Source organism: Oncorhynchus masou, chromosome 24 (genome assembly GCF_036934945.1).
Source record: "Oncorhynchus masou masou isolate Uvic2021 chromosome 24, UVic_Omas_1.1, whole genome shotgun sequence".
Taxonomy (NCBI): Eukaryota; Metazoa; Chordata; class Actinopteri; order Salmoniformes; family Salmonidae; genus Oncorhynchus; species Oncorhynchus masou.
In genome coordinates, this window is record NC_088235.1 from 42,060,570 (window position 1) to 42,085,596 (window position 25,027).

Genomic DNA, 25,027 nt, shown 5'->3' on the forward strand with positions numbered 1-25,027 from the left:
AAGGATGCTTTGTTTTCGAAATAGGAAGCCGATTCTAGATTTAACTTTGGATTAGAGATGTTTAATGTGAGTCTGAAAGGAGAGTTTACAGTCTAACCAGACACCTAGGTATTTGTAGTTGTCCACATATTCTAAGTCCGAACCGTCCAGCGTAGTGATGCTGGCCAGCGGGCAGGTGTGGTCAGCGATTGGTTGAAGAGCATGCATTTAGTTTTATTTGCATTTAAGAGCAGTTGGAGGCTGCAGAAGGAGAGTTGTATGGCATTGAAGCTCGTCTGGAGGTTAGTTAACACAGTGTCCAAAGAATGGCTAGAAGTATACAGAATGGTGTCGTTTGCGTAGAGGTGGATCAAAGAATCACCAGCAGCAAGAGCGACATCATTGATGTATACAGAGACGAGAGTCGGCCTGAGGATTGAACCCTGTGGCACCCCCATAGAGACTGCCAGAGGTCCGGACAACAGGCCCTCCGATTTGACACAATGAACTCTGTCAGAGAAGTAGTTGGTGAACCAGGCGAGGCAGTCATTTGAGAAACCAAGGCTGTTTAGTCTGCCGATAAGAATGTGGTGATTGACAGAGTCAAAAGCCTTGGCCAGGTCGATGAATACGGCTGCACAGGAATGTCTCTTATTGATGGCAGTTATGATATCGTTTAGGACATTGAGCGTGGCTGAGGTGCACCCATGACCAGCTCTGAAACCATATTTCATAGCGGAGAAGGTCCGGTGGGATTCGAAATGGTCGGTAATCTGCTTGTTAACTTGGCTTTTGAAGACCTTTTGAAAGGCAGGATAGGATATATATAGGTCTGTAGCAATTTGGGTCTAGAGTGTCTCCCCCTTTGAAGAGGGGGATGACCGTGGAAGCTTTCCAATCTTTGGGAATCTCAGACGATACGAACGAGAGGTTGAACAGGCTAGTAATAGGGGTTGCAACAATTTCGGCAGATCATTTTAGAAAGAGGGTCCAGATTGTCTAGCCCGGCTGATTTGTAGGGGTCCAGATTTTGCAGCTCTTCCAGAACATCAGCTATCTGGATTTAGGTGAAGGAGAAATGGTGGGGGATTAGGCGGGTTGCTGTGGAGGGTGCCGGGCAGTTGACCAGGGTAGGGGTAGCCAGGTGGAAAGCATGGCCAGCCTTAGAGAAATGCTTATTGAAATTCTCAATTATAGTGGATTTATCGGTGGTGACAGTGTTTCCTAGCCTCAGTGCAGTGGGCAGCTGGGAGGAGGTGCTCTTATTCTCCATGGACTTTAGTGTCCCAGCATTTTTTTTAGTTTGTACTACAGGATGCAAATTTCTGTTTGATAAAGCTAGCCTTAGCTTTCCTAACTGCCTGTGTATATTGGTTCCTAACTTCCTTGAAAAGTTGCATAACACAGGGGCTATTCAATGCTAATGCAGAACGCCACACAATGTTTGTTGTGGTAGTCAAGGGCAGACAGGTCTGGAGTGAACCAAGGACTATATCTATTCCTAGTTCTACATTTTTGAATTTAGCATGCTTATTTAATATGGTGAGGAAACCACTTTTAAAGAATAACCCGGCATCCTCTACTGACGGAATGAGGTCAATGTCACTCCATACCTTTGCCTGTACATTATGCCTTGACTCTATTCTATCGTGCCCAGAAACCTGCTCCCTTTACTCTATGTTCTGAACATACTAGACGACCAGTTCTTATAGCCTTTAGTCGTACCCTTATCCTACTTCTCCTCTGTTCCTCTGGCGATGTAGAGGTAAATCCAGGACCTGCAGTGCCTAGCTCCACTCCTACTCCCAGGTGTTCTAATTTGTTGACTTCTGCAACCATAAAAGCCTTGGTTTCATGCATGTTAACATTAGAACCCTCCTCCCTAAGTTTGTTGTATTCACTGCTTTAGCACCCTCTGCCAACCCGGACGTCTTAGCCATGTCTGAATCCTGGCTTAGGCAAACCACCAACACCACTGAAATTTCCATCCCAAACTATAACATTTTCCGCCAAGATAGAACTGCCAAACGGGGCGGTATTGCAATCTACTTCAGAGATAGCCTGCAGACCACCCTCTGCCCCAGCTGTGCCCTGGACACCATATGTGAATCGATTGCCCCCTCATCTATCTTCTGAGCTCGTGCTGTTAAGGTGACCTAAACTGGGACATGCTTAATACCCCTGCCATCCTACAATCGAAGCTTGATGCTGTCAACCTCACACAAATGATCAACCTCAAATCTGTAAACACGGGCACCCTCATAGATATCATCCTAACCAACTCGCCCTTCAAATACACCTCTGCTGTTTTCAACCAAGATCTCAGCGATCACTGCCTGCATCTGTAATGGGTCTGCGGTCAAACGACCACCCCTCATCACTGTCAAACACGCCCAAAAACACTTCAGCGAACAGGCCTTTCTAATCGACCTGGCCGGGGTATCCTGGAATGACATTGACCTCATCCCGTCAGTAGAGGATGCCGGGTTATTCTTTAAAAGTGGTTTCCTCACCATCTTAAATAAGCATGCTCCGTTCAAAAAATGTAGAACTAGGAATAGATATAGTCCTAGGTTCACTCCAGACCTGTCTGCCCTTGACCACCACAACAAAAAACGTGCCAGTTGATACACCGGATGTCATCGGAAACACTGCCCTTTTCACATGTGTTGAGGTGGTGCTTGATATGATAAATATGAATTAAAAAATTGACATTTCCCTTGACCCTTTCCTTCACACTGGTCAATAAACTCTGCTCCAATACAGAAGACACTTGGACTGAAGTTCAGGCATAATCAAGAGGCCAATAGTTAATACATGTGATCAATGTTAATTTGGTGCATAATTTAGTGCATATATGACTAGAATTATGTTTAAAATAAAGGTAAATTAAATGAGATACAATATCTACCTGCCATACATGTTGTTTTTATTCTGGCCCCTAGATGGCAATAATGCCCTGTAGCTCAGTGCAGTTCACAGACCGTGCTTGCTGAGAGACCATGTTTGTATTAGTGGTTGATAAAAATCCATAATGTGTAACTACATTGTACGTACACTTTATCTTCCTATATACACTAACTACCATGTAAATACATAGGTATTAGGCACACAGCCGGTCATATGAGCATTATCCCTGTGAAGTTGATTGTTTTGGGGTGATTTTTAGTCCCTGTAGCTGGAAAAGAACATCAGCCATCTGTTCATAACTAATCCTGTCTATTTTTACAGACTGATATTTTCTTCTGCAATCAGAATTTGTGTGTGAGTAGTGCAGCATTATTCCTAAAACCACTTACTGAGAAACAGATTTTCAGCATTTTTTAGAAACTTATACAGGGAAATCTGGTGATATATTTAGATTGAGTAGCCAGGGTCTTAGCTGAATTATTTTCAGCTCTGCGGAATATCTGTAAAAGTGTGCCGTCAATGAAGGCTAACATGACCCTTCATACACAGACACCATCAGCCCAGCAAGAATCCATACATGGCCAGGGCATCCATTCTAGAAGTTCTTACAAATCCACAGAGTTCTTAGAATCTTCGATTTATTTGACTTCCAGGGCATTCTAGGGATTCTCTGAATTCTTAAAACCTAAGATGTATCTGATGGCCATGATCCACAAGTTATTCATAGCATTAGGGAATGGAAGACACTCATATGCTTCTCTGTTGGAGTGCCTCAGAAGTAGAGGATGTGTTGTGAAGTGAATAGAAGAAGTAGCCAACCTCTCAACTCTTATTGTAGTGTTGCAAGTAATATGGTCAGAAAATAAAGGGATAAGCTGTGTTGGAAGTGCAAGGAAAGACATGTTGCTGAGCAAAAATGTATTTTAGACCATTTCTGAAGACTTTAGGCAGAATACAAAGCAATAAGACAAGGGTTGGTGTAACATCAGGAATTGAGAAAATATAAACTCAGCATAAAAATAAATGTCTCTTTTTCAGGACCCTGTCTTTCAAAGATAATTCATAAAAATCCAAATAACTTCACAGATCTTCATTGTAAAGCGTTTAAACAGTGTTTCTCATGTGACAATTAATGAACATGCACCTGTGGAACGGTCATTAAGACACTAACAGCTTACAGACGGTAGGCAATAAAGGCCACAATTATGAAAACTTAGGACACAAAAGAGGCCTTTCTACTGACTCTGAAAAACACCAAAAGAAATATGCCCAGTGTCCCTGCTCATCTGTGTGAACGTACCTTAGGCATGCTGCAATTAGGCATGAGGACTGCAGATATGGCCAGGGCAATAAATTGCAATGTCAGTACTGTGAAACACCTAAGACAGCACTACAGGGAGACAGGACGGACAGCTGATCATCCTCACAGTGGCAGACCACGTGTAACAACACCTCGGTGCATCCGAACATCACACCTGCGGGACAGGTACAGGCAACAACTGCCCGAGTTACACCAGGAACGCACAATCCCTCCATCAGTGCTCAGACTGTCCGCAATAGGCTGAGAGATAATGGATTGAGGGCTTGTAGACATGTTGTACAGCAGGTCCTCACCAGACATCACCGGCAACAACATCACCTATGGGCACAAACCCACCGTCGCTGGACCAGACAGGACTGGCAAAAAGTGCTCTGACAATCCGCAACTTTGTCTCACCAGGGGTGATGGTCGAATTCGCATTTATTGTCGAAGGAATGAGTGCTACACCGAGGCCTGTAGTCTGGAGCGGGATCGATTTGGAGGTTGAGGGTCCGTCATGGTCTGGGGCGGTGTGTCACAACATCATTGGACTGAGCTTGTTGTCATTGCAGGTAATCTCAACACTATGCATGACAGGGAAGACATCCTCCTCCCTCATGTGGTACCCTTCCTGTAGGCTCATCCTGACATGACCCTCCAGCATGACAATGCCATCATCCATACTGCTCGTTCTGTGCGTGATTTCCTGCAAGAAATGAATATCAGTGTTCTGCCATGGCCAGCGAATGGCCCGGGTCTAAATCCCATTTAGAATGTCTGTTGGATGTCTGTTGGATCAGAGGGTGAGGGCTAGGGCCATTCCCCCCATAAATATCCGGGAACTTGCAGGTGCCTTGGTGGAAGAGTGGGGTAGCATCTCACAGCAAGAACTGGCAAATCTGGTGCGGTCCATGAGCAGGAAATGCACTGCAGTACTTAATGAGGCTGGTGGCCACACCAGATACTGACTGTTACTTTTGATTTCTGTTAGTCACATGTCTGTGGAACTTGATCAGTTTGTGTCTCAGTTGATCACACAAATATTTACACATTAAGTTTGCTGAAAATACATGCAGTTGACAGTGAGAGGATGTTTCTTTTTTTGCTGAGTTTAGGTCTGTTCCCTTTACAAAACTGATATTTCTAGCCTTAAAAAAAAATTAAAAACAATAATAATTTTATCTACAGTTGAAGTCGGAAGTTCACATACACCTTAGTCAGCTACATTTAAACTCAGTCTTTCACAATTCCTGACATTTAATCCAAGTAAAAAGTCCCTGTCTTAGGTCAGTTAGGATCACCACTTTATTTTAAGAATGTGAAATGTCAGAATAATAGTAGAGAGAATTATTTATTTCAGCTTTTATTTCTTTCATCACATTCCCAGTGGGTCAGAGGTTTACATACACTAAATTAGTATTTGGTAGCATTTCTTTAAAATGTTTAACTTGGGTCAAACATTACAGGTAGCCTTCCACAAGCTTCCTGAATTTTGGCAAATTCCTCCTGACAGAGCTGTTGTTCTGTCAGGTTTGTAGGCCTCCTTGCTCACACACGCTTTTCAGTTCTGCCCACAAATTTTCTATAGGATTGAGGTCAGGGCTTTGTGATGGCCACTCCAATACCTTGACTTTGTTGTCCTTAAGCCATTTTGCCACAACTTTGGAAGTATGCTTGGGGTCATTGTCCATTTGGAAGACCCATTTGCGACCAAGCTTTAACTTTAACTGATGTCTTGAGATGTTGCTTCAACAGGGTAGCCTAGTGGTTAGAGCGGTGGACTAGTAACCGGTGTGCCAACTGGTTGCAAGTTCAAATCCCTGACCTGACAAGGTACAAATCTGTTGTTCTGCCCCTGAACAGGCAGTTAAACCACCGTTCCTAGGCTGTCATTGAAAATAAGAATTTGTTCTTAACTGCCTAGTAAAATAAAATAAATGAAATTGTATCCACAAATTTTTTCCTCCCTCATGATGCAATCTGTTTTGTGACGTGCACCAGTCCCTCCTAGAGCAAAGCACCCCCACAACATGATGCTGCCACCCCGTGCTTCACTGTTGGGATAGTGTTCTTCAGCTTGCAAGCTAGCCCCTTTTTCCTCCAAACATAACCATGGTCATTATGGCCAAACAGTTCTATTTTTGTTTCATCAGACCAGAGAACATTTCTCCAAAATTACGATCTTTGTCCCCATATGCAGTTGCAAGCCGTAGTCTGGCTTTTTATGGCGGTTTTGAAGCAGTGGCTTCTTCCTTGCTGAGAGGCTTTTCAGGTTATGTCGATATAGGACTCGTTTTACTGTGGATATAGATACTTTTGTACCTGTTTCCTCCAGCATCTTCATAAGGTCCTTTGCTATTGTTCTGGGATTGATTTGCACTTTTCGCACCAAGGTAGGTTCACCTCTAGGAGACAGAATGTGTCTCCTTTCTGAGTGGTATGACGGCTCCGTGGTCCCATGGTGTTTATACTTGCGTACTATTGTTTGTAGAGATGAACGTGGCACCTTCAGGCATTTGGAAATTGCTCCCGAGGATGAACCAGACTTGTGGAGGTCTACAATTATTTTTCTGAGGTCTTGGCTGATTTCTTTTGATTTTCCCATGATGTCAAGCAAAGAGGCACTGAGTTTGAAGGTCGGCCTTGAAATACATCCACAGCTACACCTCGAATTGACTCAAATGATGTCAATTAGCCTATCAGAAGCTTCTAAAGCCATGACATAATTTTCTGGAATTTTCCAAGCTGTTTAAAGGTACAGTCAACTTAGTGTATGCAAACTTCTGACCCACTGGAATTGTGATACAGTGAATTATAAGTGAAATAATCTGTCTGTAAACAATTGTTGGATAAATGACTTGTGTCATGCACAAAGTAGATGTCCTAACCGACTTGCCAAAACTATAATTTGCTAACAAGAAATTTGTGGAGTGGTTGAAAAAATGAATTTGAATGACTCCAACCTAAGTGTATGTAAACTTATGACTTCAACTGTATATAGCAAAGCAATAAGCACCCACCCACCTTTGAACATGCAGGTAAGTGTTGGAACTCAACCTAATTTACAGTCATCGTCACAGGGGTTTATAGTTGATTCAGTGACGGACAAACCTGTGGATGGATAACAATGAAAGTGAAAACCAAAATAAACCAAAATGGAGAGAAGATTGAATACTAATATGTATGATGATTTGATTTTCCCTTTTGGACTTCTGTTTGCTGAGAAGATCATGTTTCAACATAGGGAAGAATAAGATGCAATAGCTTGTTGGCTCCACCACTTTAGTAATCAACAATTCCGGCATTTCAATCTTGCTGGACAGGGACATCTGAATCTAATCCTTATCTTGGCGTGAGTTTATGAGCCTAAAGTGTGACCAGAGAAGTATTGAACACTATTCCTGCAGCCTACAAGGTTTGAGTTTGACCTGGATAATATTAACAGTGTTTCTTCGCTGCTACTTGCTATTACAGGCGTATGTCCCCCAAGAAATATGGATTCAGGGCTTGCCAAACTCCTTACAGATCCAGCTGAATTCCTTTTTAGCATATGAGAAATACATGTCACATTGTCTAAATAGAGAATGTTTAACCATGCTGTGGTTCAGGTGGAAATGAGGTTAAATTTTCATAAAATCCCCAGACACCCAATGAAAAAGTTGGACATTTTAGTCTCCCCCATGCCACTTTTATTTTTAATGCGTGAAATGACTTTAGCTTGAGCATTAAAGGATTACTTAATTTCTTTAGACTTGGCTCTTTTTTTCAACTACCCTAAAAGTAGTCTACGGCCCAGGAGATGGTCATTCACCATTCAGATTTGTTTATAAAAACCTTGCTAAACCAGAAAGTGATGTGAACAATCTCACCATGTTACACTTTTTGGGCCAAATCACATCTAACTTCAAAAACCAAGTCATACAATTTTGAACATTGTGAGTTTGCCCTGAGCACTCCAATTGATGTTGATTTGCAATGGTTTCTGAAACAAATCTGAAGGTGAATGACAGTTGCTCCATAAACTACTTTCAGTTCATAACCAAGTGGGAATGTGGTATTTACCACTTAAGACTGAGAACATCTACGTGAACACCCTCCAACTGGTAGTTACTAGTGGGAAACTCGTCTATCATCCCTGAGCTGATAGTCTTCTCCCACATGCTGGCCTCTGAGGTCACCTACTAAGGGAATTACCTAGATAACAGCATTTTCTGCAGTTAATGCAACAGCAAAACATTATTTATAAAAAGTAATCTATTAATATGGTTTTTGAACACGATAATTTGTTTACAAGCATGATAGCTGTACTTTTAATTTATGGTTGACGCAGCTTGTTGGCCATTAGCCAATTGCCGTTTCTCACAAGTTCAAAGCACGTGAATGCATCCAACTGGTATTCACAACTTCACAACTGGTGATAACCACCTTCCCACTTAGTTATGACTACTCAGCAGACCTGGGGTGCATTCAGTTAGATTAAAATATGCTACATTGCGCAATGATTCCACAAAATGTTCTTCAACGTTCTTGAACATTTTCTACATTTGATGGGCGTGGTAGGTTGTGGCTTGAAGCAATGAGTGATGTATTTAAAGGCTGACATGCTGACAGCTTTTCCCAACCCACAGCCCAAACCCTCCCAGTTTTACAACTGGTCGTTCAGAACAGCAGCATTTCTGTTTAATTGAAATTTGCATTACGTTTTTTCGTACTGAACACAGACATTGGTTAGACTAAATGTGTATTTGAGTATTTGTTAAATACATTTTAAAAAGTGTTTTTGAGTATTTTGAAATACACAGCCCAAAACTAGTACATTTATTTGAGTACTTGAATGATTATTTGTAAAAACCAAATCGTCGACCAAATTGTATTTTAAAATACTTACTTCAAATATTATTTTCAAATACCTGGGTTAAATGCATGGGAGTGTATTTGAGTATTTTCAAATATTTTTCAAATGTATTTCCAAATATATTCCAATGTTCAACCTCTTGTTTTTTTTTCAAATAAAGGTTATCTGAATACGTGTCGTGAAATGTAGTTTCATTATCTGAAATTGTTTTTAAAACCAGGTCTGCTACTCAGTGACTATTTGATCTGATTCACAACCAACATGGTATTCATCTTCTTGGTTGCTGCCTCTCTTCAATTAATTTTGGCTGCACAGCAATGTGGTAGGAATGTATGAATCTTGTTGGTACAGTTGGCACACTGGTAAGAATTGTTACTATCATATGTATATTTTGCAATGTAATAAAACAGAAAACATTTGAAATTAAAACAATATGATATAATATAATCAAAAATGTTCATCTATATCTAAATATATTAATTTATATTTATATCAATGTCATCAAAAATCTCCTCTTCATCTCACCAAAATGGTTATGTTGGATACCAAAGAAAATGTTTAAGTGGCTAGAACAATGTTTGCTGAGTTGGTTGTCACTTCTGCCTCTGCTTCACTGTTCTGTATCTCTGATACAATGTGTCACAGAAACGTTTACATGCAAAATAAATTATCCATTGTCATCTTTTCCGCCGTACTACGGAGCACGCCCATTGAAAAAGCAGGTGTGTCTTGGGGTAAGGCCCGCCCCGTTTTTACCTTACATGGCATTGTATGGGAATTTGATTGACAGCATGCAGCAGCTGCTGAACAGCCCAGACATGGCGGAGGATACAGTGTAAGTGGGGAACGGCGAGAGAGTTACGATAGTTTTCCTAGCAGTTCAGTCGGTTTAGTGCTTTATAGAAAAAGCAAATGTGTCAGGCATGTTTTCGTCGGAATAAAGCAAAAATGGACGAAGTAACCAGACGTAAGTAAGCTGGGAAAATGTATATCTGTTTAGTGCAGTTTACGGTCGTAGACAACAAATATGGCTTCTTATGCCTTTTCCTATTTGTTATAAACAACTGCTCTCCCATGCCATTACATGTCATGGCTGTAATGCAAAATTCATACAAGTGACAATTAGGAAGTTAGTTCCTTGTTCGCTTATCGGGCAGGGGGTCATTTTGGAGAAATAAAGCCGAGGATACGTTAGCTAACCAGTCTGCTAGCTAGTTAGCTAGCTACGGAACTGAAGCGAACGGCAATGGAGCCAAAGCACAAAGAGTTGTTAGAACAATTCCACCAAAACTTGCTGGACTCTATAACAGACGCAGATCGACTGATAGAGTTGCTGATACTCTCCGGTACTCTGAGCCAGCTCGACCGCTTCGAACTGGACCAAAACTGCTCTTCCAGCGCGGAGAAAGTGGACCAGCTTTTGAAGATGCTTGTGAATAAGGAAAGCGACCATTTCCTCGAGCTGTGTGTGGCCTTGGAAAAGGCGTACCCTGACCTGTATTCTGCACTCTTTACCAACGGCGGTGGACCCGTGGACCATTCCTCCGGTAAGTCACCATGCACGCATGCAACACTTTTGCACGCAAATGTTGGATGCATGCTTGCTACATTCCTCTACACAGCCTTTGAGATATTGAACAAGTTTTACGGCTACCCCAAGTCTCATAATTCACTTACAGGGTGGTCACCCGTGCAATACTTCGATAACGTAAACATGCTCTGCTAATATTTATGTTGATATGCCGCATTCGAAGCAAGAACTTGAGAACTTTGCTAACAACCTAAAATGTTTTCCAAAGTTCCGTTTCAGCATCACATTGTTCATTACACAGCAATATTTAACATTAAAAAAGCTAGTAATCACCAGCAGAGGCATAGATGCCACAGGCTCTAAAACCAAATTCCATCACTATTTGCTGCATGGGAGTGAGTGGACTCTGCTACTCTGTGGCTTGGCAGTAGATGAAAAATTAACACGCTTGCCAACCCTCGCTTTGAATGAGAACGGTTTCGCAATTTAGCAGATGCTCTTATCCAGAGCGACTTACAGAAGCAATTAGGGTTAAGTGCTTTGCTCAAGGGCACAATGACAGCTTTTTCACCAAGTCTACTCTGGGATTCCAACCAGCTACCTTTCAGTTACTGGCACGCTCTGAACCTTATATTTTATTTATTCCAGACACACTTTAGAGACCTCATGTATCCAGGCCCCAACATGTTCGGCACAGTTGCAATGTCTGTTACATAGCCTGTAGTAAAATCATGGAGTAGCCTACATATACCCATTCTACAATGTATAGGATACAAATGGGTCTATTTCACTGTATTTAGGTTTCAGATTTTCCACCAAACTAATTTGTAATTTTACTTTAGATTTATTAGGGGAAATTAAATGCAGTAGGGTAATTCCATGGTAACAGAATTACCCTGACTTTTTCATAATGTATTCCAACCAAAAAACATAGATGTCAAAGTTTGATCAAACCATATAACTCTATGCACAATGACTACTTTTATCAATTTCCACTGACAAATTTACAAAAACACATTTACAGGAAGAACTGTGCAGATACTACGTTCTACGTTCGACAATGTAACCATAATCATGTTACCAAACTATGCATCTGCACTGTTATTCTCATAAAATGTTTTATTTACTGTGTAAATTGTTAAAAGTAGTCATTGTTCATAGTTTATTTTTATTTTTTAAAGGTCCTGTTGTGGTTTTTATCTCCATATTAAATAATTTCCGGGTAACAATTTAAATACCTTACTGTTTTCAATTAAAATGGTCAAAAATAACTTAAAATAGCTATTAATGGCAGAGGTTTGGGACCCTCTTTCTTATTGGTCTTTTAACTAATCTGGTTATGTCATCAGGCAGGCCAAAATGCCATCTATACCAAAACAGGTTGAAATGTCAAGCTCTCTTTTCAAACAGAGCTTATACTAAAAGGGATATTTCATCCGCATAGTGTGGAAATGCATATAAAACACAGGAAAATACTGTTTTTGACTGCAATGGGTCTTTAATCGTTGAAATCAATGTTTGATTTTTTTTAAACTTTAAATGTATGTTAAAAAACATCTCAGCATGATTCCATTGAATTGCCCAGTAGCCTATTCTAGGTAGGGTTAGATGTGCACAGCAATCTCCCAAGTTGTCATCAATGGTTTGCAATACTAATATCATGTCATTTGTTTTTCCATCCAAAGACAAGTGCTTCCTCTTATGTTATTTGCTCACAGATAGCCTGACTTGTTTCCATGGAAACGCTCTTGCGGCTGATGTGACGTTTCATATCGACCCTTGCGTGGTGTGCGTACGTATAACCATGCTTAAAAATCCATAATATTGCGCCAGTCATATTCTCTATTTTCCATGTACAGTAGTGGGCCTATAAGCCAGTAGTATAGGTTATTGTCCTACGAGACCATTAAAATGTCTGTTAAGACAGTGGCTGTGTGGGGAGAGGAGAGACTAGGCTAAATCGAGACGTCTCAAGTCGTTGTATTTATCAGGAGTCTACTTTATAGGCCTAGTTTGGTCATCTGAAAGACTATGACAACTTTCATTATGAAGAGTGTTAACACCAGTCTTCAGGTCTCATTCAAGGTCACTCATCACACCGGCATGGATCACTCACTGAACCACATTCGGTACACTTGCAACATTTGCAATTTGCAACCATGGTGTTTAATGCTGTAGATGAGGGGAGCAGCAGCAAGGCTGTAGGTATGTAAACTTGCCTGCATCCCACAAGGCACCCTATGGGCTTATGGGCCCTAGTCAAAAGTAGTGCACTACATAGAGGATATTGTGCCGTTTACGGCGCAACCCTAGTGGGTTCATGGTGGTTATTCACCAGAGGATTAGCTCTACGCTGCCTGCCTGTTGTAAGCTCTCTCTGTGAGACGTGTATTATCATGCCTCCACAGCCCTCTCTTCTGTATTTTCTCCTGCTCCCTCCCGGCTGCTGCTGCTTCGACACAGACAGAGAGAGAGCGTGGCAGGCAGATGTAGTGAGGAGGTATTTTTGAACACTTTTCATTATCTTTAGTGCAGCGATTCAGGCTGACATGATTACTGCATTTAACCAGGCTGCCTGGCTGGTGAGAGAGTGGAGATGAGCCTCCTCCTTGCTTCAGGCAGAGAGGGAAAGGGACCGTAGAGATGAAAGCCTGAGCTCCCGTGCGTGTGTGTGATCTGCGCTGATAACAACCTGCTCTTAAGCCATTCTCTCATACTGGCTGCCTTTGCCTTTACTCACTGGCAGGTTTCCTCTGCCCTTCACTGAGAGACACACATATACGAGACACACCCCTCTAACTTAAAACTGCACACACATACACTTGCATGCACGTAGACAGTGACAGCGGGGATGGTTCAAAGCAGGGTTCTCCCCCTCCAACCCTCCCAATATGGCTGCTGTAGGAAACCGAGAGAAATATTGTCCCGTTTATTTTATGCACTATTTATTGAATGTAAATCCAGGCATGTCACATCGTTGCACAAAACACAGCGCCCTAATTCCACGTTTGTTTATCATGTTAATTATTTTAATAAGATATTAAGTAAATTAATCCTGTCAGTCCATCAAACTGCCAATATGATTCTTATTTAGTTAATATGAGAATATATTGCCTATGTAGACTACACCAGTATCAGTGCTTTTCCGATAAGAAACCGTGCTAGAGCATTTCAAGCTGATTAAATTCATACACATTGCAATAATCAGAAACAATTTCATTGCCTTGACTTTGTCTTATGCAGTGCTTTGACGTTAGACTTCTCTTAGACCTCTGCAGTGCTTTGTTGTTGTTTCACCTATAGAGTAGTTATACCTGTAACTCTACTTACGAACTGTGACATTGATTCAAACGCACACAAAGAGGAAGGTGTGACACAATGCTCCTTGACAGGATGCTGTGTTTGCGTCCACTCAAAGTCCTACTCCCTCCCTCACTGTGTGTGTAGAAGATGGGCCATTCCCTTTGGGTGACTGTACTATACCTCAAATCAGCTCAGAGCTGTGTGCACTCGGGCTGGAGCAATTACCGTACAACTGTGTAACCGACGGTTATGGGTGAAGACTGTCATGAAAATAAAATAACCATTGAATAGATAGACTACAACAGGCTTAAAACCTTGGCAATTGGACTGGTAAACTCATTGGTACACACGCAATGGCTGCCTGGTCTTGTGATGCAATAATACCCATTCAAATTATGTTAACTGATGTGGCTCATGAAGTGGAATGTATTTTTTTTGTAATGTCAGTTGAGTTGAATCAACCAATCACAGCAAATTTTAGCGCATATTTTACTAGCTGCTTTTCTTCTATGGGTACACTTGCAATGGCCGCCAGTCCACCAATTCTGGCGTCATTGACCTGAATGGGGAGGAAAATTATCTGTTCTATTATTTATATGGCAGCACATGCAGTCAGGAGTGGAAGAGAGGAGAAAATGTACAAATAAAATAACGCTAAAAAAAATACTTTTAAACGTGCAATCTGCAGCAATCGCTCCACCATTTCCTGGTTGCTAAAATTCTAATAGCCTAATTTCAGTTTGTGACAAAACAAGCAATGCATCGTGTTGAGAATTATTGTACCATCTAAACTAGAGGTCGACCGATTATGATTTTTCAACGCTGATACCAATTACTGGAGGACCCAAAAAAAAGCTGACACTGATTAATCGGCCGATTTTAAAAATGTATTCGTAATAATGACAGTTACAACAATACTGAATGAACACTTATTTTAACTTAATATAATACATCAATAAATTCAATTTAGCCTCAAGTAAATAATGAAACATGTTCAATTTGGTTTAAATAATGCAAAAACAAATTGTTGGAGAAGTAAAAGTGCAATATGTGCTATGTAAGAAAGCTGAGAACATATGAAAGCTGGTGGTTCCTTTTAACGAGTCTTCAATATTCCCAGGTAAGAAGTTTTTGGTTGTAGTTTTTATAGGAATTATAGGACTATTTCCCTCTATACCATCTGTATTTCATTAACCTTTGATTATTGGATGTTCTTATAGGCACTTTATTATTGCCAGTGTAACAGTATAGCTTCCGTCCCTCTCCTCGCTCCCTGCTGGGCTCGAACCAGCAACACAACGACAACAGCCACCAACGAAGCAGCATTACCCATGCAGAGCAAGGGAAACAACCACCCCAAGGCTCAGAGCGAGTGAAGTTTGAAATGCTATTAGCGCGCACCATCTAGCTAGCCATTTCACTTCGGTTACACCAGCCTCAACTCGGGAGTTTATAGGCTTAAAGTCATAAACAGCACAATGCTTGACGCATGAAAAACGCACGAAAGTGCTGTTTGAATCAATGTTTACTCGCCTGCTTCTGCCTACCACCGCTCAGTCAGATGCTTAGATACTTGTATGCTTGTATGCTCAGTCAGACAGGCAGTCTCCTTGTGGAGTGCAATGAGAGAGAGGCAGGTCGTTATTGCGTTGGACTAGTTAACAGTAAGGTTGCAAGATTGGATCCCCCGAGCTGACAAGGTAAAAATGTGTCTTTCTGCCCCTGAACGTGGCAGTCATAGAAAATAAGAATGTGTTCTTAACTGACTTGCCTAGTTAAATAAAGGTCTAAAAAAAAATATAATAATACAAAAATTGGCGCCCATTTATACCAATTTCCGATTGTTATGAAAACTTGAAATCGGCCATAATTAATCGGTCGACTTCTTGTCCATATTGTATGTTATACCATCTATGTCTGTTGAAGTGGGAACAGCATAGGAGAGGCCAGCCCCTAGCGTTTTGGACAAATTAAATCTGTAGTGAGCAGTGACGATTATTACACAAGTGATTTTGGTCTAAGCAATGTGGCATGACATGCTGGTCCCAGAGGGGACAAATAACTGAGAATCTCAATTTATTTTGGTGTCCCGGGGCTTGCTTTGTCAAATCCCACATCTCCCAGCCCTGTTTAATCCCTAGCCCCATAATGAACTTTGATTTGTTGCATTGCTAAAAATATATATATATATAAAAAATATTTTTGGCAAATAGCCTCAGACTTCCATGTAAGAGGATGGATTATCTGCTAACTGAGGAGCAAGAGTCCTTCTGTCATAATAAATACTATTGGTTTACTTCACACTGGTCTAAAATATCTGACACAAGTTTAGAAAGTTGTAGCCACTACTTTTTATATATCATCTGGGAGAATGTGTATAACAAGAATGTAGGAGCTGCCCGCCTGCTTTCAGTGTGCAGCAGAGGTGTAGTAGGCTCTGCCTGGTTCTCATGTCAAGCTGCTCTGAATGTGTATCACAGTGGAGAGCAGCAGCAGAGAGAGCAGTGAGCACAGCTTCGGGGAGTGTCAGAACAGATTAAAAGCCAGTCTCTTCTCTTCTACCCCCATTTTTTTTCTTCTCTTTTCTCTCGCTTTCTCACTCGCTATATATTTGTATGTACACTGAGTCTCAGTGAGGGAGAGATCCTAGCTAATGAGGCTTGGTCTTGTCTGAGCTGCAGGGTTGGTGTTGTAAGGACTTTACCTGACACAGCAGGGTGGGAAGGACACTGATGGACATCTGGGATAGTGGGATTTGATCGATGACCTCTTGACGGTATCTCTCCCGTTGGTGTGCGTCATGACTGGGTTTTTAGAGGACACACTAATTGCAGTCTTATGTCTTCTTGAAATGTGACAGAGACACATCGTAGTTAATCGCAATATAGCTATTGAGAACCAGCTATTATATCTATTTGACTTCTTAATACTCTGAGGACTAAACTTTGTCTAAATATGCTGTTCTATGGCAAACCTTTTAACTTATTGTTATAGACGACACCAACAATGCCTGCTAATTCAATATTTCTTGAACTGTAAAAATCCATAAGTGGAACACTGAAAATGACGACATTCTAAGAACTCTAACTCCACAAAGGGTTATACCCATGATATGTTTGTGGCCCTTTAGAAAAGGCAGTCCATTTGCTACTGCAGCTAGAGCTGTGATGTGCAGCAGAATGACATACTATATCCCCCCTTTCTCGACATGGAATATCCCTTGGCTTAGCAGTGTGCAGCACTATGCAAATAGGACATCATTGTCCTGAGTGCCTTCTCCGTGTGCTGCTTGACTAAGAAAGGAGAACATTACATTCTAACCACATTACACTCTGCTTGACTAGCAGGGACATATGGGGAAGATGCATCAAAGCAATGTATGAGGTGCATGGAGAGGGGACACGAGTAAAGAGGAATCCTGATTAAGAACTAGGAGTCCATAAATACAGGAGAAAATGTATGTATAATGCATTACCAAAAGTATGTGGACATGTGCTTGTCGACCATCTTATTTGCTGCTGTGACAGCCTACAATCCGTTCAGCTTCAAGAGCATTAGTGAAGTCGGGGACTGATGTTGGCCGATTAGGCCTGGCTCCCCGTCGGCCTTCCAATTAATCCAAAAGGTGTTCAATGGGGTTGAGGTCAGGGCTCCTGAGCAGGCCAGCACTCGGCGTCCCCATTCTGCAGTTACAGTTGACCAGGGCAGCTCGAGCAGGACAGAAATTTGACGAACTGACTTGTTGGAAAGGTGTCATCCATTGAGGGTGCCATGTTGAAAGTCACTGAGCTCTTCAGTTCGGGCTGTTCTACTGCCAATATTTGTCTATGCAGATTGTATGGATGTGTCCTTGATTTTATACACCTGTCAGCAATGGGTGTGGCTGAAATAGCTGAATCCACTATTTTTACTAATCCATATACCTTTGTGTGTATGTGGTGTATTTTTCAATATATTTCATGCGGATTTGTACTGTGTTATGAAACGTTACACTATTAATTCATCATCGATTGGCAAGCCAATCGTTTAAAAGACTTAATGGAAAAGAACATATGATTTTCTTCTTTACTGATTGCTTATGTCATCTCTTCTTCCCCATATCACTCGCTCTGCAGGCTCTACATACAGTGTTCTCTCCACCATGCCCTCAGACTCTGAGAGTAGCAGTTCCCTAAGCAGTGTCGGTAAGTATGAGGCCAATACGTGTGTGTGTGTGTGTGTAATCCAAGTCATGTAGTAGTGTCAATGCCTCTCAGTGCAGCTTTGTTTATACCAGAATAACCCCACTAGTCCAATAAGACATCTTTCACTAAAGACGCATTAATGCTTGCCAATGCCCCCTACGGCAGCCCACCTGGCCAATCTCTCTCCTTTCTCTCGTCCATGAGTTTAGTTCACCATGCTACCTCTTTAACATGCACACTCACTTACTCACTCTTGCTACCAGAGCTTGACAGTGGTCCAAATGACTCAGCGCGTCACTGGCTGTTACATAAACCCTTAAGGGCCCAACCTGGTGCCAAGGATCCTCTGAGTTCCTCCCTGGCGCTGACTCTGCCTGTCGGTCTGTCTGTTGGCCAGGCCCGCTCCTTCTGTTTCTGTTCTAGGAAAGCGGGAGGGAGGTAGAGAGAGAGGGGGTCTGCTGCCTGTCTGTTGGCCTCCCTGACAGGCCCGCTCCTTCTGTTCTGGAAAGAGTGGGGAGGAGAAGGGAGGTTTGTGAAAGGGGGAGATCCAATAATGTCACATAAGTGGTCGCAAGGAAGAGACACAAAGAAAGGTAGCTTTTTTTAAAGTATTGGTACACAGCCCTGAGCATGGAAGACATTTTATAACCGTGGTTAAGGGAACATGGCTAGAAGGAAATTATTAATTTCAATAGTAAGTAAGCATTTCACGTTAAGGTCTGCACGCATATGTGAGAAGTCAAATTTGATTTGAATATTCATCTTCTACTCAATTACTTATGCAGACCTTTCTTACTCTTTTTGAATGACTGCACAAATGCGTTGGTTAATCCACTACTATGAAAGTGCCCTGGAGACTGCATGAGCCAGCCAGACACAGTACGAGGAATGTTTTATTAAGTCTGATCTCCAATATACTGCTTGTCATTTTCCTGTCTGAGATTACCAGTATTGCTTCCATGTGAATCTGAGGGTATCTTGGGAAATGTGGAAAAGATTGTCATGGAAAAGATTAAAGAGGAATTTCATATCAGACAACCGCTGTTCTAAAGCAGTACCTTTGGGTAGTGAATTGTTAAGAATGTCTAGGACAAGGCCTAAACCACTTTAGACCTTATGTGAGCAATGAGCATTGTAATGCTCTACAGTTTGTCATTGTCCAGTGTTTTCTGTGATGCATTCAATCATTTACTGTCCCAGTCTACTGTGATGGAAACTGCGTTTTCAGAAATATTACACTTAAACCCAACATAATAATTTAGTATTCAATAGAAGTTGACATCAAGTTGCATGAGGTTCAAGTGAGGTTGCTCTTTCCTGTTTGTAAGCTACAGTCATAACTTGGGATTTGTGTGCCTAACCTCAACCTGAATAATAGACTGTCAACTAAATATTGTTGCAAAGGTCAGATTCTTGTTCAAGTAGCTAACTTTTGTAACTCAAGTCAGATATCAGCTGTGGCAGGCCTGCACCTGTAGTAGAACTCTATTCCCCAGAATGAAACACAGGAGAACCAGATCAACCATCATGTCCAGTTAGAATCATCTCTAATACAAAGGACTGAGCTTATAAATGGTTATACCCTTGTGTGTTTATATAGTGATGTAAGCGTTGTCCTCTCCTTCCTGTCCCGTGTATTCCGGTGGCAGTGAGCTGCTCTTGCTCCTGGTGACATACTCACTGTTGCAGGTTCACCTCCCGGTAACGGCTCAGCCTCGTCCCCGCCCCCGGTCGTCAACGACAACCGGCCAGCCGGTGACAACCTGGACACCATCCTGTTCCAGCTGCGTCAGGTGACCCGTGAGAGGGACGAGCTCCGCAAGCGCCTGGCTCTGGCATCGCCCGGCACCACCTTCGACGACTGCAGGTACCGACAACCCCCTTCCCCCTTACCACATAACTGAGGAGAGGGTGACGTGGAATGTCTTTATTCTGTACATCAGTGTATTAATGCAGTAAGTCGTCAAATACAACGTCTAGACATAAGTAGAGTAGATTGTCTTCATACTGTACTATACACCAATGTCTCCATGCAACAAGTAGTCAAAATACAAGATTTAGACATAGACCGACAATACATTCCAGCCAGTCATTAAAGTTAAGGTAGCCTGCAGCAGAGTAAAAAATTATATTCAGCCATTGTTGTGTTATCCTTAACCTGAACTACATCACACGCTCTGCTATGATAGACTGACTGCAACATTTGGTTAATTGCTGTCTGTATGGGTCATTACTTTGAGGTCAGCGACCTGTAGGTTTATGATTGGTCATGTTTACACACACTTTTATAAATCAAATCGTATTGGTCACATACACATGGTTAGCAGATGTTAATGTGAGTGTAGCGAAATGCTTGTGTTTCTAGTTCTGACAGTGCAGTAATATCGAACAAGTAATCTAACAATTCCCCAACCACTACCTAATATACACAAATCTAAAGGGATGGAATAAGAATATATCCATATAAATATATGGATGAGCGATGGCCGAGGGGCAAATACATATGAGATGAGTAGTGTAAGATATGTAAACATTATTAAAGTGGCATTGTTTAAAGTGACTAGTGAGTTTCTATGTAGCAGCAGCCTCTCTGTGTTAGTGATGGCTATTTAACAGTCTGATGGCCTTGAGATAGAAGCTGTTTTTCAGTCTCTCGGTCCCAGCTTTGATGCACCTGTACTGACCTCGCCTTCTGGATGATAGTGGGGTGAACAAGCAGTGGCTCGGGTGGTGGTTGTCCTTGATGATCTTTTTGGCCTTCCTGTGACATCGGGTGCTGTAGGTGTTCTGGAGGGCAGGTAGTTTGCCCCCGGTGATGATTTGTGTAGACTGCACCACTCTCTGGAATACCTTGCGGTTGAGGGTGGTGCAGTCACCGTACCAGGCGGTGATACAGCCCGACAGGATGCTCTCAAGCCTCCTGTTTCCTGAAGCCGTTCTACAGAATCAGGAGGGATGCACAATGGGGAGTTCATCTCAGGTAGTCCTGAGGACCATGCCTTAGGACTACCTGGCATGATGACCCCTTGCTGTCCCCAGTCCACTTGTCCGTGCTGCTGCTCAAGTTTCAACTGTTCTGCCTGCGCCTATGGAACCCTGACCTGTTCACCGGACGTGCTACCTGTCCCAGACCTGCTGTTTTCAACTCTCTAGAGACAGCAGGAGCGGTAGAGATACTCTTAATGATCAGCTATGAAAAGCCAACTGACATTTACTCCTTAGGTGCTGACTTGTTGCACCCTCCACAACTACTGTGACTATTATTATTTGACCATGCTGGTCATTTATGAACATTTGAACAACTTGGCCATGTTATGTTATAATCTCCACCCAGCACAGCCAGAAGAGGACTGGCCACCCCTCATAGCCTGGTTCCTCGCTTGGTTTCTTCCTAGGTTCTGGCCTTTCTAGGGAGTTTTCCTAGCCACCGTGCTTCTACACCTGCATTGCTTGGGGTTTTAGGCTGGGTTTCTGTACAGCACTTTGAGATATCAGCTGATGAAAGAAGGGCAATATAAATTTGATTTGATCGTTCACAAGCAGACATGTACCCTCGGGAAAGGTTTAGGATCCGATGATGATATTAGGAACGTTTTCTAAACAAGTCAACGAAGTGTATGTACAGACACTGCTATGAAAAGTAGTCTCTAGAAAGTTGCATAGGTCAGCATCTGACTTGAGTGCAAGCAAGTCTTCTGCCCTCAGTGTCATCTGATTGGTAATGTTGATGGGTAGGCCAAACCATCCGGTAACCACCCTGCTCTGTTTATGAATGCTTTCTTGAGTTCCAGGTACCAGGTCGATAAAAATGCAATTCAGTACTGGGAGGGATGCCTAGTGGGTTTGATCTGTGAGAGAAAGCACTGACAGAGAGGGAGGAAGATGTATATTAATTTATTAGAACCGGTCAAAAGTTTGGACACCTACTCATTCCAGGGTTTTTTCTTAATTTGTACTATTTCCTACATTGTAGAATAATAGTGAAGACATCAACACTATGAAATAAAACAGAGAGAATAATGTAGTAAAGAAAAGTGTTAAACAAATCAAAACATATTTGATATTTTTTAAAGTAGCCACCCATTGCCTTGATGACAGCATTGCACACTCTTGGCATTCTCTCCAGAGCCAACCAGATTCATGAGGAATGCTTTTCCAATAGTCCTGAAGGAGTTCCCACATATGCCGAGCACGTGTTGGCTTCTTTTCTTTCACTCTGCTGTCCAACTCAACCCAATTGAGATGGTTTGGGATGAAGTCGGGTGATTGTGGAGGAGAGGTCATGTGACGCAGCAATCAATCATTCTCCTTGGAGAGGTGATGTTTTTCCATTCCTCAATTGTCCAGTGTTGGTGATCACGTGCCCACAGCAGCAATTTCTTTTTGTTTTTAGCAGATATGAGTGGAACCCGGTGTGGTTGTCTGCTGTAAAACTACTGTTGTACTGTGCGGTTATTTGTCTCTGTTTTTTAAAAATACACTCTGTTCTCAAATGAAGAGAGAAACTGCTGCTCCGGATTTGCTCCATCCCATTAAAATTACAATTTAACCAACACCCATCTGTGACTACCTGGACCTACCATTTCAAATATTGAAAACAAACCAAATGGATTTGAATGAAAAGTATTTGACATGGAAAGGTGAATGTAAGAAGCGCACATCATTTCAGATAGGCTACGTCATATTAAACAGCATATAAACACTCTAGATAGGTGAGGAGCCAGACAGGCAGCCTAAGAAGGAATGAAAATTAATTATTTAAGCTTTATTATTTCAAGGCTATAGCCTACAAATATATACATTGATGCAGTTGCGATTGACACCATAGGCTGGTAGGGACATAAAGCGCTCAGCATTTAAATAATATTTTGTTGTATTAAATCATTGTAGTCTAAGTTGCGCATATAGCCTGTGACTTAGAATTAAATACAAATTAAACTAAAAATTACTTAGTGCCTTTTAATTTTTTTTAGAAACACGAGATTGGCTAGTCTGTGGCTTCTGTCTCATGCGATGGTGCCTGGAGCCGGCAGCAGAGAATATCCTCTCCACACTTGCCGAGCCACTGGGGATGCTAAACACTCTTTTGGCCACCCTTGCCAGGCTGGGCAGAGATGCCACCTTGTTGTTTTATTCTTCTATAGGTAGGGATCAAGGTTTTTAGGCAAAATAACCCAATCAATCAACCCAAACAGAAAGCTCCTTGAACGTGGGAATATGCCAGGCCTACTGGGCCAAAATCAATTATGGCTTTTTGTATAATCGAACAAAAATGAAAAACGTTTAAGAGATCAGAATTTTTATTTATAAATACTTTGCTACAATGAGACTTAGCTAGCTACCTAACTCGTTCTTTTCTTTTAGCATGTGCACATAGTAAGTACACATCATGCTTTCGGGATACGGGTATTTTCATATTCCACAAGGATTCTTTAGTTGTGGACACTACATCACCACACTCCCTCTCTTGCTCTTGGTCCTCATCTTTGTAAGTCACCATGATTTTTAGCACCTGTGTTTTTTCTTCATGAAAATATTTAGCCGACATCATGACAGTAGCTAAAGCAAGTGACTATAGCAACACACAAGTAGACTACAAATGTTAAATTGGAGGGGGTGGGAAAGCCAAAGCTCCAGCCTTTGGGAATCTCGCGCCATGCTCCAGTCAAATTTGGGCACGCTCCGCTCCAGCTCTGCTCCACTCACATACTCTGGTTTGGACACTGCAGACAGATGTTGGCAGATCGGATGTACCGACTTCAGACGAATCCCGTGACGCTGGTGGGGGTCTTAGTGCAAACCTTTCGGACTCTACAGTCGTTTTCTTGGGGAATACCAATTATCAAGATGTTTGATGGTCTGAAATACAACGCTGGAGCTCGGCCACCTTCCACCGCAAATGCCAAACGCTGCCATTGGTGGATTGAAACGCAGCCCAGTCAAAAACACATCTAGGGGATGGGGATATTTTTATAATGGTAATTCGATTTCTGCGGGGGTGAGAACATCAACTAGGGGGTTAACTGACATTGGGCTTACTTTGTAGACAAGGTCTCAGGTTGTTTGTGATGCATTACTCAGCTCGTGTCCTTGTTTCCCCAAAGGCCGAATTCCAAAGCCAGCCACGACTACGAGCGACTGAAGAGTCAGTGTATGCGGGCCATGGCAGACCTGCAGTCTCTACAGAACCAACACACCAAGACTCTGAAGAGGTGTGAAGAGGCCGTCAAGGAGGCTGATTTCTACCAGTAAGTACCACCATCAACACTGATTTGGCTGGCTGGCTAGTCGACTGACTGACTGGTTTGTTGGTTAAAAGACATGAATTGTTTGGGTGAAGGGGAATGTTTAGGCCTTTGAGAACTGCCCAGTCTGTCAGGAATCATCTGTTAGTCCAATAACTCTTTCTGAATAGACTGTTGTAATTAGATGGGAATAATTAGAGGTTTTATGGCATCATTGTTTTACTCATTTACAGACTGTAGAAGTGCCAGGTGCTGCAATTACAAATTGAAGGAACATTTATGTGCTAATGGGTCTGTTTCCATTTAAGTGGAAGAGGGATTACCTAATGTGAATTAAGGAGTTGTACAGCAATATATTTTATAGTCAATTATAAATGAAGTCATATCAAGTTATGTTCTATAGGGCTACCAAACCCAGCACTAGACCTACAATAAGTCTTGCCATCATGCTTTTAATCTGGGGGGGTCTTCTTTGTACACACTTACTAGAGTAAACATAAACTCGTAAGAGTACCACACATGTACAGCTTTGTAAAGTTCTATAAGGACAATATCTGGTAATCTGTGGTATTATATCCAGGTGTGTAAGGTGTGTGTGTGTGTGTGAAGGCACTTAAATGTGTGTGTGTGTGAGTCACAGTGAGACAGACACCGGGTGAGAGAGATGAGGATTATCACTCCACTCTCCAGCAGGTCTGTGTGTGATTGGATGTAAGCCCC

At 42.0% G+C, this 25,027-nt stretch overlaps 1 protein-coding gene across 5 annotated transcripts in view; it reads left to right on the forward strand.

The window, feature by feature from the left end:
* Window positions 1-9,849: 9,849 nt before the first annotated feature.
* dlg5a (discs, large homolog 5a (Drosophila)) overlaps window positions 9,850-25,027 on the forward strand; it is a 49,328-nt gene continuing 34,150 nt past the window's right edge. For 4 of the 5 annotated variants that reach the window (XM_064933968.1, XM_064933971.1, XM_064933970.1 and 1 more), the window contains exons 1-4: window positions 9,850-10,591; window positions 17,994-18,062; window positions 19,752-19,929; window positions 24,167-24,310. In XM_064933968.1, coding sequence (XP_064790040.1) covers window positions 10,291-10,591; window positions 17,994-18,062; window positions 19,752-19,929; window positions 24,167-24,310 — 692 coding nt within the window. In that variant the 5' untranslated portion in view covers window positions 9,850-10,290. The remainder of the gene's footprint in view (window positions 10,592-17,993; window positions 18,063-19,751; window positions 19,930-24,166; window positions 24,311-25,027) is intronic. The other variant, XM_064933969.1, reaches the window with a different exon arrangement.